This window comes from Marmota marmota, unplaced genomic scaffold (assembly GCF_001458135.2).
Source record: "Marmota marmota marmota unplaced genomic scaffold, marMar, whole genome shotgun sequence".
Classification (NCBI taxonomy): domain Eukaryota; kingdom Metazoa; phylum Chordata; class Mammalia; order Rodentia; family Sciuridae; genus Marmota; species Marmota marmota.
In genome coordinates, this window is record NW_025999982.1 from 1,547,692 (window position 1) to 1,561,942 (window position 14,251).

Below are 14,251 nucleotides of genomic sequence, written 5' to 3' on the forward strand. Positions count from 1 at the left end.
GAGCAGCAGAAAGTGCCTTTAGTTTTAACAATTAGGCTTGTAAACAATCAACCACATGAGAAGTAGTGGCAGCACCTGGGCCTCTCAGTTGGTCACAGACTTTGGGGTGCCCACACAGGAGGTAGTGGCCAAGGCTCAGAAGGAGTCTAACAAGATCAGCAAAGCCAAAGCTTCATCTTTGGTTAATTTCACTGAGATGCCACTAATCTAAAAACTGTGCTCTTCTTGGCAAAGTGACTACATCAGCCACCTGGCACAAAAACAATTGTTATTTTAAGTTATCTGAAAAGCAATGTCCATCTAAATAAGTGACCATGTTGTAATAAAAATCATCTAAAAAATGAAGGGAGGGAGGAATGTCAGAAGGAGGGAGGAGCCTGGAGAGCCGGGGTCCAGCCTGAGCTCTCTCTGGGCCTGGGGAGGTGCTGGCTGCTCTGTGAGGGTCGGGTCCAGCTCAGCTCAGCTCGAAGCCAGCAGCACACTGGATGGCATAGAGCAGCTTGATTCGCAGAAGGGTCTCCTCGTAAAACTCTGGGAGCTTCAGTAGGTTCATGCAGGTGCTGGCTGTGGGGAGCCCCCATTGTGAATGCAAAAGGCCGGGTATAACTCCTGGAACCCCAGGAGAGGGCTCACAAACTTGAGCAGCTTGAGCTTCTCTTCATCAGTGAAACCTTCTACCACTCTCCAGAAGATTTTAAAGACAGGGTGATTGGCAGAATAGCCTCCATAATAGTTCATAAAGGATTTTAGGTCCTCCAGACTTATGGGAACTTGTGCACCAGAAATTAATACCTGAATTTCCTGCTGGTCAAACACTAGGAGCCACTCCAGGCTAAGGATGTTAGGCAGGCCCTGTGGGAAAGCCAGGCAGTGTGGGTGGATCTGCTTGTTCAGCCTGTAGTCGGCCACCAGGAAGATGTATGCAATGTGGTTGGCACTGGCGACAGAGATATCTTTCCCACCAAGCTTGAGTTCAACCACCTGGGGCTCTCCCAGGTCATTGTTCACCATGGTGAAGTTCAGTGCCAGCTCCTCTGTGTCTTCCTTGAGCTCTTGAGGAACAGCAGGTTCCTGTAGACCTCAGGGTCTAAGGAGGTCAGTGGTGGATGTCCACGTCAGCACTGGTGCCCAGCGGCTTGGAGAGGAAGAAGCCAGCAAAGGGCAGCTCCACCAGCAGGTTTTCATAGAGAGCCTTTCCAAGCATCCTGCCTAGGAAGTAGTAATGTCTGTCAAAAGAATCTCCCAGAGCATCTGAGCAGCCGGGCTGGGGTACAGAAGCCCTTTATTAGTAGTCTTAAAGAACCCCTGGTTAGGGTTAAATCCTGATTTTAGTAGTTCATTTAAAAACTCCCTGAAAATACCACCACCATCAATGCCAGCTTCATCCAGGCCATGGACGTTGAGCAAATGCACACAGATCTGCTTTTCCAAATCAGGTTCATTTTCTGGGGAAAGTTTGTCATAAGCATCTTTGTAAATATAGTTTCTTCTTATTGTGACATTAATTCCATCCAGAAATGGGCCATCCGCTTGAACTTCTTGTTAATCTGCATAAATCAACCTTGAAAGATCTTCACTTGTTCCTCAAAGGGGACCACAAAAGGCAGCTCTGTCAGGACAGTCAGTTGCCACTCCTCAGACACAGACAGCTGTGGGGACTCCAGGCCCACCTCCAGGGTAGACTGCAGCGGGCCAATCCTCCCCATCCGAAGGAGCCTCCATACATGTCTGGATGTGGGCACGTAGAGCTGGGTGACCTTATCTGCTTTAATATCTTCTTGTTCTGATAGCCAATGATTTGGAGGACAAAAGTTTCCCCTCGTGTCTCTGGACTTCAGCATTTTCACTAGGTTGGTGATAACCTTAAACAACTGAATTCCAATGCTTCTGCTCCATCTGTATACACTGCTGCATCTCAGAGCTGGTGGTCACGCTGATGCTCTGAAAGGTGGTGACATGCTTTGTTTCTGGGTAGGCCAGCTTGATGATGCCCAGGCAGGCATGGCGCAGGCAGCGGGACAGGGCGACCAGCTCCTCCAGCGTGAAGGGCATCATGGAAGACCGCCTCTGCCCTACAACTTCTATGGGATCTCAGAAGAATTCGTTATCATGGATGGAAATCAGTGAGTGACTGAAGAGGGAGCTGAAGAGGTAAAAGAGCGGGATGATGTGGCCTGAGTCCTCCAAGGACATGGGATAGCCCCTGGATATCACCTGAAGCAGCAGCACCATCGGCCCTATGATCATCCGTGTTGTCATAGAAGAGATGAGGACCCAAAGGTGCCACAGAAACCTGGCATTGAAGGCTAAACTGTAGAGAAGCCTGACTTTGGGCACCATCAACGTGTGGCAGATGGAGCCATCCGGGTGAAGACCTCCTCACTGGCCGAGTCCCTCCACACCAGGTTCAGCAGGGCACTGGTCTGCTGCTTCGTGTCCAGCTTCTTCAGACATTCCTGGGTGATGTATGGGGCAGAGACTCTGCAGTCCTGGGGCCTGGCGGGCTTGTCGGCCTCCTCACTCTCATTCTCAGAGTAACTGGTGGAGTCCTGGGAGCTGGCACCTTCAGGGGAGGCAGGTAACTGGGAGAGGAAAGTCTGGAGCACGTGCAGATACACCAGCAGGCCCTCCTCAGAGAGCACCCCCAAGTCATTTTCGCCAACAGTTAAAACAAAATAGAAAAGCCAGGTGCTCCACCACTCCTTTTTGAACATCTACTCTCTAGTAACAATAGTGCATTCAGAAAGGGCTCTTAAGGGACAATGGTCTGTACATCTGCTAATGCCAGAATGACAAGCGGAAAATCTGATCTGTAAAAGGTGCTGCCAGAAACTCCTCTGTGAAGGCTGAAAAAACTTGCGTCCTTGCACCTTCTGGGCAGGAGCTGTAGGTAAAGTGCAACGGTTTTAGGACATTCTCCAGCAAAATGTTTGCTATAGGAACTCGTGATAAATCAGAATATTCAATACTTGATGGAATCTTGCTGTTAATCAACAAATAGAGAGACCTATAATACCCATTGTGGATCATGTAGTGCAAAACGTGTTCAATTACTGACACCACATAGCTAGCATCTAGTAAAACAGGCAAGGAAGTATTCTCAGAGGAAAAGACCTCAAGCATTCGCATTGGAAGTGCAACATTCAAACTGTCATCATTACACCTCTGCAGCCACCTGCAACAGAGGCTCATGAGCCTCTTTATCTGAAATAAGCATGTTGGTCTCTCGGATCCATCCAGTTGCTTGACAAACAGGGAGCTGTGTTTAATTAAGCTCTAATACAGCCATATCAATCATTTTGCGTCTTCGTTTTGTTTGTATAAAAACAGAAGCTGCCTTACCAGGAGGGTAAGATAGGGGGCATTAGTGATGGAGAAAGTGCTACCAGACTCTGCCTAGTGTGCACAGAGATCGAACGCACTTCTCTGGAGGGAATATTGCTGTTTTCTTTCTCTGTAGCCTGGAATAAATGACTGAATAATTATTGCATTTTTTTAATCTTCGCCTTTCTTCTTCTTTTCCTTCTTTCTTCCTGAGTGCGACGTAAAAGAGAAGCCTTTTCTTCCTTCCTGCTGGCGCCACCAAGCTACACCTTGGGCCTCCTTTTTAAGACCCCTTTGAATTTGAACATCTTTGCCTCCTATCTCATCTGCGCGGCCGGACGTGGTGGGAAGGGGGGACGCGGGGCCTCTGGCGGGTCTGGCGCTCCTGGCGGTGTCTGCGCTCCGCACTCCGCCGACGGCCACGAGCGGGCGGCAAAGGGGCGGGCAGCCTCCAAGCTCCTGTCTGGTCCACGCCCGCCGCCAAGCAGAGCCCATGGACCCCGCGTCTTCACCGCCGCTGTGACCAGAACGGAAGATGGAGGCCACCGAGCTCCAGGGTTTTCTAATTTCTTAGGGTAGTTTCTTAGTTCATTGATTTGAGATCTCTCTTCATTGTTTTCTGTCTCTGTAGCCTCCAATAAATGACTGAATAATTATTGTGATTATTTATTGAAACACTGCTTTAGATGTATAAATTGTGGTATATTGTGTTTTATTTCATTCATCTCAAAATAATTTTTAAATCCCTTTCTGATTTTCTTCCCTAATCCATGTTTTATTCAAAAGCACTGTTTTAGTTTTCAAATATTTGACAATATATTTTTGCATTTATTTCTAATTTTATTTCATTTTGGTCAGTAGGCAAACTTTGTATAATTTGAATCCTTGCAAATTCATTGATCCTTAGATAATCCCCAAAGAAGCATTTAACATAACTCAGAGTCCATTCATGTTTAAATTACCCAATAAGAATCTATCAATATTATTATTATTATATATGTATGAAGTTCCCCCGTTTTTTACTAAAACACCTCTCTATTCTTTAATATTTAAAGTATGTGTACTCTTCTGATAATTTTTAAATATAAATTATAAAATGAAATATGACTTGTTGAAGTATCAAGAATTCATTTGACAGTGGCAGAGAATTATGAAAGCAGTAGGAACAAGGGTTGTGGCTTGCACTAGAGGGAAGGCAGTGAAGTTACTTTCCTAAGCATGTAATTTTACATAAGTAACCTCATAGTTTCTGAGTCTGAAAGCAAAAGCAGAGTTGAAGTCCTGCTCTATTTCATGCTTTTTTGCTGCTCAAACATCCAAACCCACACCTCAGATAGCGTCATTTACTAAAAATATGATGGAATAGTCAGTGAAAACAGAGCTGAGCTGGTTGCCAGACTCTGGGTAGAACTGCTGGCCTTTCCCAGGGAGACCTGGGAGGGGAAGGGAGAGCAGCAGTGCGCCTGGAACTCCTAAAGTGCAGAGTCTCCCCCTGCTGGTGCGCATGACCTAATTAATACCCTTCAGATGTGGATATCCTAGGCATCTTGAACTTCTCACAGCAAATCAATGTGTTTTAGCACAATTTTTCAAAAGAAAGACCAAACATAACTCAAAAAATGTTTACTGTAATTTAAGTCTCTGAATGCATGGCAAAAATTTTGAATCTGCCACACAAGGAAAGGAAAATTTTGAAATAACTCTCTTCTTAGCAATACTTTTCCCCAGTATTTCCAATGGTTGTTGCTCAGTTTTTCTTCTTTCAGAAAAGAAATATTTTCTGTTTGGTTCTTATCCTTTTACATATAATTCTTGGCCTATTGCCTTTCTGAAAGTTTCTTGGACATTTTAAATATTTTTTTCTTTTTCTTTTGTTTCTCTATCTTGTAGTCAAAATTTTTATCACTACCTATGAATCTGCAGATTTAATTCCTGTTTAATTCCTTTAAATTATGAATGAATCTTTTCCATCCAAAGACTTTACTCAAGAAAAGTGTTCTATTGTTTTTTTTCTATTTTCTTCCTAATGTCTTTTTTCTAGAATACCTGTACACAGCAATATATTTTCTTAATTATGTGTTTCAGTATAGATTGAACAGGAGTCTAGTTTTTATTTCTTCTTTCTCTCCCTCCTCTGGTTTTCCATGACTGTGACACCATTATCCAAAGACTCTAAATTGATAACTGTTTAGTACTTCTGCATCTGCCTTAAGGACTGCCCCCTTTTTATACCCAAGAATGAAAGCAGTTTAGAAATAGAATAACCCTAACACTGTCTTATTCTTTCTTCTTTATGGATTTCACTCTGTGTATGTTTGCCTTCTTTTGCCTGTCCTCTGTACCAATCACTGCATCACTGTGGCAGATGCACCACAGGAAGATCAAATGGATAGAGAATTCAGTCACACAAAGGATCCTCTCACCTGTTCTCTCAGCTGTTGTCCCTCAACCACCTCAGCAGAGAGCACACAGAGAAGAGACTGTCTCAAAAAGATTGATGGATGTGGCTTTTCACTCTACTAGTTTGAATCTCCCTGAAATACACTGAAAACACAACAAAGGTTTTAAGAAACATGTTTGCCTAAACTAAATGGGAAAAAGCAGGTGAAAGCAGCCTTGTGGACTCTCAAAATTCCACTAGCAGGAAGTGAATGGATAAAACTATTCAGTTGCAAACACATGCACATTCCATGAAACAAGAAGGATGATTCAGGGCAGACCCAAAACCCAGAGAACACAGCAAAGAGCCACCGAAGCCTGGAAGAGTAAGGGGCATTGTCACCCTGCAAGAAGGAAGCTGGCCCTTCCCTTCCACACCTGTAAAAGTGAGGGTGTAAATTACTCCCAGTCCTTAGAACCTAGCCCAAGTGGTCTGGATAGAGTTTTCCCATCTGGAATTCAGAACCAGCATGGACCAGTGAGCCCTTTTAACTTTCTACTTTCTCCCTTTTTGAACAAGAATGCCTGTAGCTCTTACCCTATGCCTGCCCCACAAGGATAAACTGGGTATTTTGGAGGTAGATAATTTGTCCCTAGCTTCACAATTCCACAGATGGAAAAGAATCCTATTGCAGAAGTTGTACTGAATTATTCCCAGGTGCCTCATCCTCAGCTGGACCTGATTTATGTGAAATTTTGGACTGTGGGCTGTTGTTATCATAGAATGAGACTTTTGGACTTTGGCATATAATAAATATATTTTACACATGGGAAACATATAAGCTATTAGGACCAGAAGGTAGATGTACATCAAAGTGACCCCTAATGAGTAACACCCTGTGTAACCTCCTCCCCTCTAGTGACTTGAATTTACCCAGAATGATGTGGCAAAGATGATAAGGCTATGCTACTTGGCAAATGTAATAGGATGTCCTTCCTTCACTAGAAGTTATAGGTCAAAGGTGATAGAATATTGCTCCATGGTTGTGTTTTGTATGTGAAACTTTATCTTAACATGTTTGAGAGATTCTCTCTTGCTGCCTTTGAAATAAATTTCAGGTTGTGTTAGCACCTGTGAAAGTTCATGTGGCCTGTAGCAACTAAGTGGGGATCCTGGTCAGCAGTCTGCATGAAACAGGACCCTCAGTGCTTCACCCCCAAGTAGATGGATCTTGCCTACTTGAGCTTGGAAGTGGATTCTTCTCTAGTCAAACCTCCAGTTAGCAATGCACCCTGGCCTAGCTTGATTGTAGGCTGTGAGACCTCAAGTAGAGGACCCAGCTAAGTTGCAACTGGACTTACGGCCTACAGGAATTATGAGGAAATATATTTGTGTTATTTCTAACTGCTCTTCATGGTAATATGTTTTGCAACATTAGGAAACTCACGCAATTGCTGATATTCATTTACCTATTTACTTCATCATCATTTTCTTTACTGTTCTTATGCCATTTTACAATGCCCTTTGTTATGTTTTAATTTCAAAACTTTATTCATTTGTCATTTAATCTTTGTTTTCAAAGGGATTTTTGTCTTTTTCTTCTTTCCTGAGTTAACTCATGTCTTTCCGTATTCTGTTCATTTCATTTCTAATTTGAATTTTCCTTCAATTCATGAATGCTTGATTCCATCTGGGGCCCGGTGTTACACTTCCCTTGGGCTTCATTACTGGTGTTGAAGTTGTTCTTGTTCCTCTCTTTATTCTTGTATTGGAGACACTATATGCTAGATAGCAGAGTCTTTAATAGATCACATCTGCAGTTTTTGGTTTATTCTGTGAAGTCTATTTTCCTGTGCTATGCACAGTGGTTTGAATATTAAGGGAAGAATTTTTGTGGCTTGCTGAGTTTCTTAGTTCAAGATCACCCTCTAGTGCTAGTACAGGGCAGTGCAGTTTCAATAATGTATCAGAAGTTAATTGGTCTGATTTTGTGATTCCTTTTTGTTTCTGAAAATACTTCAATCCCTCCACTTACTTCCTTTTTCTTTTTACTGCTATGTCTCTTACAGGAGCCCAAACCATTGAAGTCCCCACTCTACTCCCAAGATCAACACCTTCCCAAGTCTATCACCTCTGATTCTGTCCACATTCAAGCCCCTTTCATTAGATTCCACAGCAACCGTGGAATACAGCATCCTGTATTCTAGGTCCCAGGCTAGTTTTCAAAATGTCTTCACTCAAATTAGAAGGTTATTTTTACAAGATTGATTTTCTGTCTATTCCTCTGAAGCCCCCCATGCAATACTTTCTTCTCCAGTCAGTCTCCATTAGATGAGTCATTAAACCAGTATCCAATGTGGCTTTGATAGATTTGGGTATTTATTTCCCTATTGATGCATTAATTCAAAATTCATAGTATTTTATGCCTTTTGGTTATACTGTAACAGTGGGTTACATATGAATTTCTTGTCTGCCTTAGAACATAAATCAGAAATGGAGAGTTGGATTATTGTTAGCAATGTGAACACATCAGTTGGACCAACACTATATCGAAATATATGAGATTCAGTTAAAGTAGACCTCAAAGGGAAATTAATCCCTTTAAATATATGCACTGCAACTGAAGAAAAGTTTAATTAGTGATATGAGTTTCAACCTTGAGAAGGCAGAAAAAAGTCATAGACCTAAAGAAAGTATAAGATAGAAAAAAATATAAAACTAAAAGCAGATACCAATGCAAAAGAAAACTGGCAAACAGCATTATCAAACACTAAAGATGATACTGTATAATTATTAATAAAAATGTATAAACTTCCAGGAAAGAAGAAAGAAAGAGAAATTACCAGTAAGAAAATGAAAGTAGGTTGGGCTGGGGATGTGGCTCAAGCAATAGTGCGCTCGCCTGGCATGCGTGCGGCCTGGGTTTGATCCTCAGCACCACATACAAACAAAGATGTTGTGTCTGCTGAAAACTAAAAAATAAATATTAAAAAATTCTCTCTCTCTCTCTCTTTAAAAAAAAAGAAAATGAAAGTACGTCTATCATTACAGATCCTATACACAGCAAAATGATGAAAGGAGATTTATGAATAGCTTATGCCAACTAATTGAATGCATATATTTACATATGATTTAGGTTACATTTACTTCATTATCATTTTCTTTACTGTTTTTATGCCAGGCTACTAAACAAAATTTTTATCAAATAATAACAGATCAAATAGCAAAAAGTGTTTGGTCTGCTAATTATACGGTAAGACTTACCATTTCTGTTTTATAGATAAGAATACTGGGCTAAGATTATGTACATCAATTGTCCAAAGCCACGTAGCTGATAAATGAGAGAGAACTTAAATTCCTGTCTTTTTTAATACACTTCTTTAGTTGTAGATGGACTCAATATCTTTATTTTGTTTATTTATTTTTATGTGATGCTGAGGATCAAACCCAGTGCCTCACGTGCGTCAGGCAAGTGCTCTACCACTGAGCCACAACTCCTGCACCAAATTCCTGTCTTTTTAATATGAAGTCCATGCACTATCCTAAGTCTTGCTCAACTCTCCTACCATGATGAACTTCAACCTCAGGTGGATGCTGTGACTACAAAGAGGTTATGGAACTAATAGCAAAACTTTGATTTTACAGCCCTTGAAAAAATACAGATTTTTATTGTATTATCCATGTTGACTAATACTAACTTGAGTGCTGTTCAGGAAATCACTCAGAAAACCTGCATTAAAGAAAAGAAGGATGGGCACTGTATACCATTCACTTTGAGTATAACATTTTATATCAAAAAATATTTGCCCTCAGTATACTTCTAATGTTTGAGACTACTAGCAAATTGTTAGAAAAATTTACATGATTTAAGCTTCCATCTCCTCCCACTAAATTAGCAAGAGAAACATTTTCTTTCCTCGTCAAATAAAAGGAAACCTTGTGTTAGTCATTATCAAAATGTTATTCTTTCTTTTTACTCAGATAATTATGCTAATAACTTTGCTTTGCTAACTGTAAAGTTACCATGTTAGGCTCAAAACAACCAAGAAGTGGTTAAAAGTTTAATGGATACCTGAGCACAGTGGTGCACACCTATAATCCCAGAGACTTGGGAGACTCAGGAGGATAACAAGTAAGTGACACCCTGTTCAAAATTAAAATTAAAAAGTGCTGGAGGTGTAGCTCAGTGGTAGAATCTTCCTGGGTTCAATCCCCAGTACCAAAAAGGGGAAAAAAGTATAATGGATAAAGGAGACAGAAAAACAGAAAAAGTAATTGATCTCCCCAATCTTCCTCAAAGTTGCATGCACAATACACACACAAATGCATGCATGCACATAAAAATCTGCCATCTATTATCTGGTAGCAGGAATTTGACTGGATTTTCCTTCATCCTATCTGAGCTCTGAAACTAGACACTGTTTGATGGTGTTCAGATCTAATGCATTAAGAATCTCAGACTACTAAATGAAATTTTTTATCAAAAAAATAATAGATCAAATTGCAAAAAGTGTTTTGTCTGCTGCTAGAAACTTGCCGCAGTCTGGCTGGGCACAAAATCACGAGCCACTCACAGCCTTGTAGATTCAAACAGCAATTCTTTATTCCCGAACTCACACCGGCACTCTACACACGTTCTGGGGGAAAATCCCAAATACTCTCTCAATTCTGCGAGAACTCAATGGGAACTCAAGGAGCAGGCGCGCCTGAGGCAGCAGGATATGCCCTATTCCCAGCAGGGTACACCTTAAACCTGGAACCGCCCTAAACCCGGATTGTCCTAAACCCCAATCCGCCCTGGTCCTTGAGCAAGGTCACCTTACATGCAATGTCACTGCAAATGACCTGGGTCATGCCATGCGTCATTCTTACTTAGCAATGGCCCTCAGCAGAAACTCAAGAGATTTTAAAGACAGAATGTAAGTTAGAATGATAAAAGCAACAATTATGGTGTGTTATTCAGAAAGTTAGAAGCTACAAGGTAAATGGAATAGGTCCTGAGTGGATCCAGAAACAACTTCTAATTACAGATGCATATGTGGAAATAGTAAAGCATAAGTCTTTCAGTAGCTTCAAAAATCTATGCCAAAAGTTTTAATGCTAACTTTAGATAGATGTGAAACTCCACAGGGGTTCATAGTTTCTGGGAGGCATAATTAATGGAGGCAGTTATCATTGATGAACATATCCACAAACTTCAACTTAAAATATGTAACACCATACACAGACAGATCATAAGGAGCACATTAAGTAGAAAAAAAATCAGGAAGATGTAGAAAAGGACATATAGTGTGGGTGGTTCTACTTGATACTACACATTTTTTTAATTATTTGAAAATATAGATGTTTAAATTTCTGGGGCTTTTGAGACTATGAATGAAGAACTTGCTTAATTGGAAGTACAGAAATAGGACAACATAAAATGTTACTTGATTCCTACTAATTGAGATCTTTTTGAGAATAAAGCTAACCCAAAATATAGAAAAACACATGGAAAACAAAATTTTGCTTATTTGGTTTTTCTAATGTCCCAGTCACCAAAAACACTAGGAGGAGGGATGTGGAGTGGGGTGGAGTGGGACATGACACAATGAAGATTTCCTGGAGAAGTAATAATTAATACAGACTCAATGGACACCATACAGTGACCATCCATGAGGCTTCCCAGCAACATCCACCTCCAGGCTCCTCCCTAGATCTGCACATTCTGCCAGGGTCCATGGAGGTTCCTGTTCCTCTCCTCCATCTGCCGCAGTCTGGCTGGACACAAATCACGAGCCACTGAAGCAGGAACAAACTTTATTTTTGAACTGCAAGAAAACACTTCACACAAGCTCCGGGGGAATTCTCCCTAATGCCGCAGTGGCTCATCCAGGAACCCGCAGCCGGAAATATCTCTCCCGGAAATCCCTCCTCCTGCACTTCTCCAACCAATGGGAACTCTAGGGGAATCCCCAGGAATCCCCACAAGAACTCCAAAGTAGCTCCATAACTCCAAGTAGCGGGAGAACTCAAAAGTAGCAGCCGAGGCAGATAGTAATGCCTCGCCTGTCAACCAATACTGTTGGCAAAATGCCAGGGGCCATACAGACTCGGCCATGGCTCTCAGCATCCATCTACAGAATGAAAGTTCCCTCTGCTCCATTGTGAATCTGTGCTCCTACAGCATTCAAAACAGGGGAAGTTCACAGGCTCCTTCCAGGTCTCTTTGTAAAAGTACTTCAACTGGCAACTGAGGTATCAGCTCCAGGGGTTTCTCTAATGGGCTGAAACCCCAGACAGCAAGGGTAGCTCTGGGCTCCTCCTAATGCTTTCTTCCAGGAGTTCTCCTTAGGTCACTTTCTTTGCACAGTTCTCATCCCTTCCCCCATTCGGAAAAGTGACTTCTGAGGTTTCCCTTGAAGGACAATGGCCATGAAGAAAGCTCTGATCCTGGGGGCCCTCACCCTGCTGGCCATCGTGAGCCCCTATGGAGGTGAAGACATAGTGGGTGAGTACATGGTGGAGGATTTAGGACTGAGAGAGAAAATTGAAAAACAAAACCTGTCTGAATTTGTTGCCGCATAGTAGTATATGAAACCACAGTTCCCCTGAATCTGAATTGTTATACTTATTTTCCCTCCAAGAAACCAAAACCCCTAAGACCTAATCTTAGTAGACTAAACTGAATTCTACAATGTCCACCTCTCACTGAGTATTCACAAAGGGCATTATTGTCTTTCTTAAGTCAGAACCAAATGATATACTCAAGCATTATTACAGCATTAATTTATGATAAATCCTGAAATTAGAGATCTTTCTCCAAGTATATTGCTTTCCTTTCACAGCAGATTATGAACCTACTACTCCTCGCCCACTTTAAACTCTTTCTCAAAGCCATTACAGATTTATTCTTATTTTATCCATTTTCTTAGGATAACTAAGTCCATAAATGTTTCTGCCATACATAAAATAGTATGTCACTTTTTGGTTTGTTTCCAACATAATTTAAATTTTACAAGTTTGGGCTTTAGAGGCAAGGAGAATAAATTTGACTGAAGATCATTAGAATGGAAAAAATTAAAAGGATTAGCAGAATAACATTGAGCAAGTCAGTTCCATATGTTGATCTTCAGATTTTCCATGTGTATAATTAATTAACACAATATTCGGAGAAACACACAAATAAAATAAATAATCAAATATATATTCTAATTAATAAAGAGCTCTATATGTGCCAAGGTTTGGCATTATTATAAGTGTAACATCTTGGTTTTTTGTCTCAGAAAACTGGAATAATGTGTGATGGAAAACCTAGGGACTTAGAAATAAGTTAGTCTCAGCTGGTCAGATCATACTCCAAGTCCTGTCACATCTAACCATCAAAGCACTAAAAGGAGGGCAAAACAGATTAAATTACGTCAGTCTTTAACTTTCTCTGATTTCCTGTTTCATTTCCACAATACCTTCTTAATCTATGACTCACCCCAGTACATATCAGCCTCCTCTCTAGGCCTTTACATGGCTATGTCATGGACACTGAAACAATCATTAAAGTTTAAACCCCCCAAAAAAAAATCCAAGCAAAGAAAATTATTAAAAAATGGAATACAATGAAATCTTTAAAACATTTCCTAATCATCATTTATTTATTTATCTAATAAATGTTACTGAATTCCTACTGTGTGCCATGAAGTATACTAAGTACTCAAGGTACAGAAGTGAATAAGACATAACATCCCTATTTCTTATGAAGTATACATTATCATGGAAAACACAATTTGCATAAAAACAAATTTAATTTTTAGTTAATTAAAATTTAAAACTTAGTCAATTTTTTAAACCTTATCTCTCAATAACTTAAAGAGGGAAAAGACATAAATGGAGACTTTAACATCAGACTATGCAAATTAGGAAACCACATGCTATTAGTCCCTTTACCCAAGTTCATATGTTCAAATCCTACCTTCTGAGATGATGGTTTAAGAGATTGGGACTTTAATAGATTATTAGACTGAGACAAGTGCCCCTATAAGATATTTCTAAAAATTCTCACTGGATTTTTATTTTTCTTTCTTTCTTTTTTTTCCTTTCTTTCTTTCTTTCTTTCTGTCTTTCTTTCTGTCTTTTTGTAGTAGGAATTAAACTTAGGGGTGTTTTACCACTGAGTACATCCCCAATTCTTTATTTACTTTTTTGCTTTTAGACAGGGTCTCACTAAATTACTTAGGCCTTGCTAAGTTGCTGAGGCTGCTTTTGAACTTCGATCCTCCTGCCTCAGCTTCCTGAGTCACTGGGATTACAGGTGTACACTATTGCACCCAGCCTCACTTGCCCCTTCTGCTATTGAAGTTATAGTGAAAAGATGGCCTTCTAGAGAATAGGCTCTGCAAAAGTCACATCTGGACTTAGGAAGATGGCGGCGAGGGGAGTGCATTACCCCCGTGTGCTGCTTCATTGTGTGGGAGTATGACAAGTCAGGACGGCTAAAGGATATCTTGTTAGGAATTTCCAGCAATAGTGGGGTGCTCCGGAACCTGGAGGAAGGATTTCCATCGCACGAGGATC

The 14,251-nt window shown here is 40.8% G+C and overlaps 1 protein-coding gene and 1 pseudogene across 1 annotated transcript in view; one reads left to right on the forward strand and one right to left on the reverse strand.

Moving 5' to 3' along the window:
* Window positions 1-320: 320 nt before the first annotated feature.
* Window positions 321-3,822, reverse strand: LOC107143772 (annotated as a pseudogene).
* A 7,946-nt stretch (window positions 3,823-11,768) lies between these two features.
* The window catches only part of LOC107143602 (HLA class II histocompatibility antigen, DQ alpha 2 chain-like), a 9,546-nt gene continuing 7,063 nt past the window's right edge, over window positions 11,769-14,251 (forward strand). Inside the window, exon 1 of the mRNA XM_048805715.1 lies at window positions 11,769-12,259. Within this exon, the coding sequence (XP_048661672.1) occupies window positions 12,113-12,259 (147 nt within the window). The 5' untranslated portion in view covers window positions 11,769-12,112. The remainder of the gene's footprint in view (window positions 12,260-14,251) is intronic.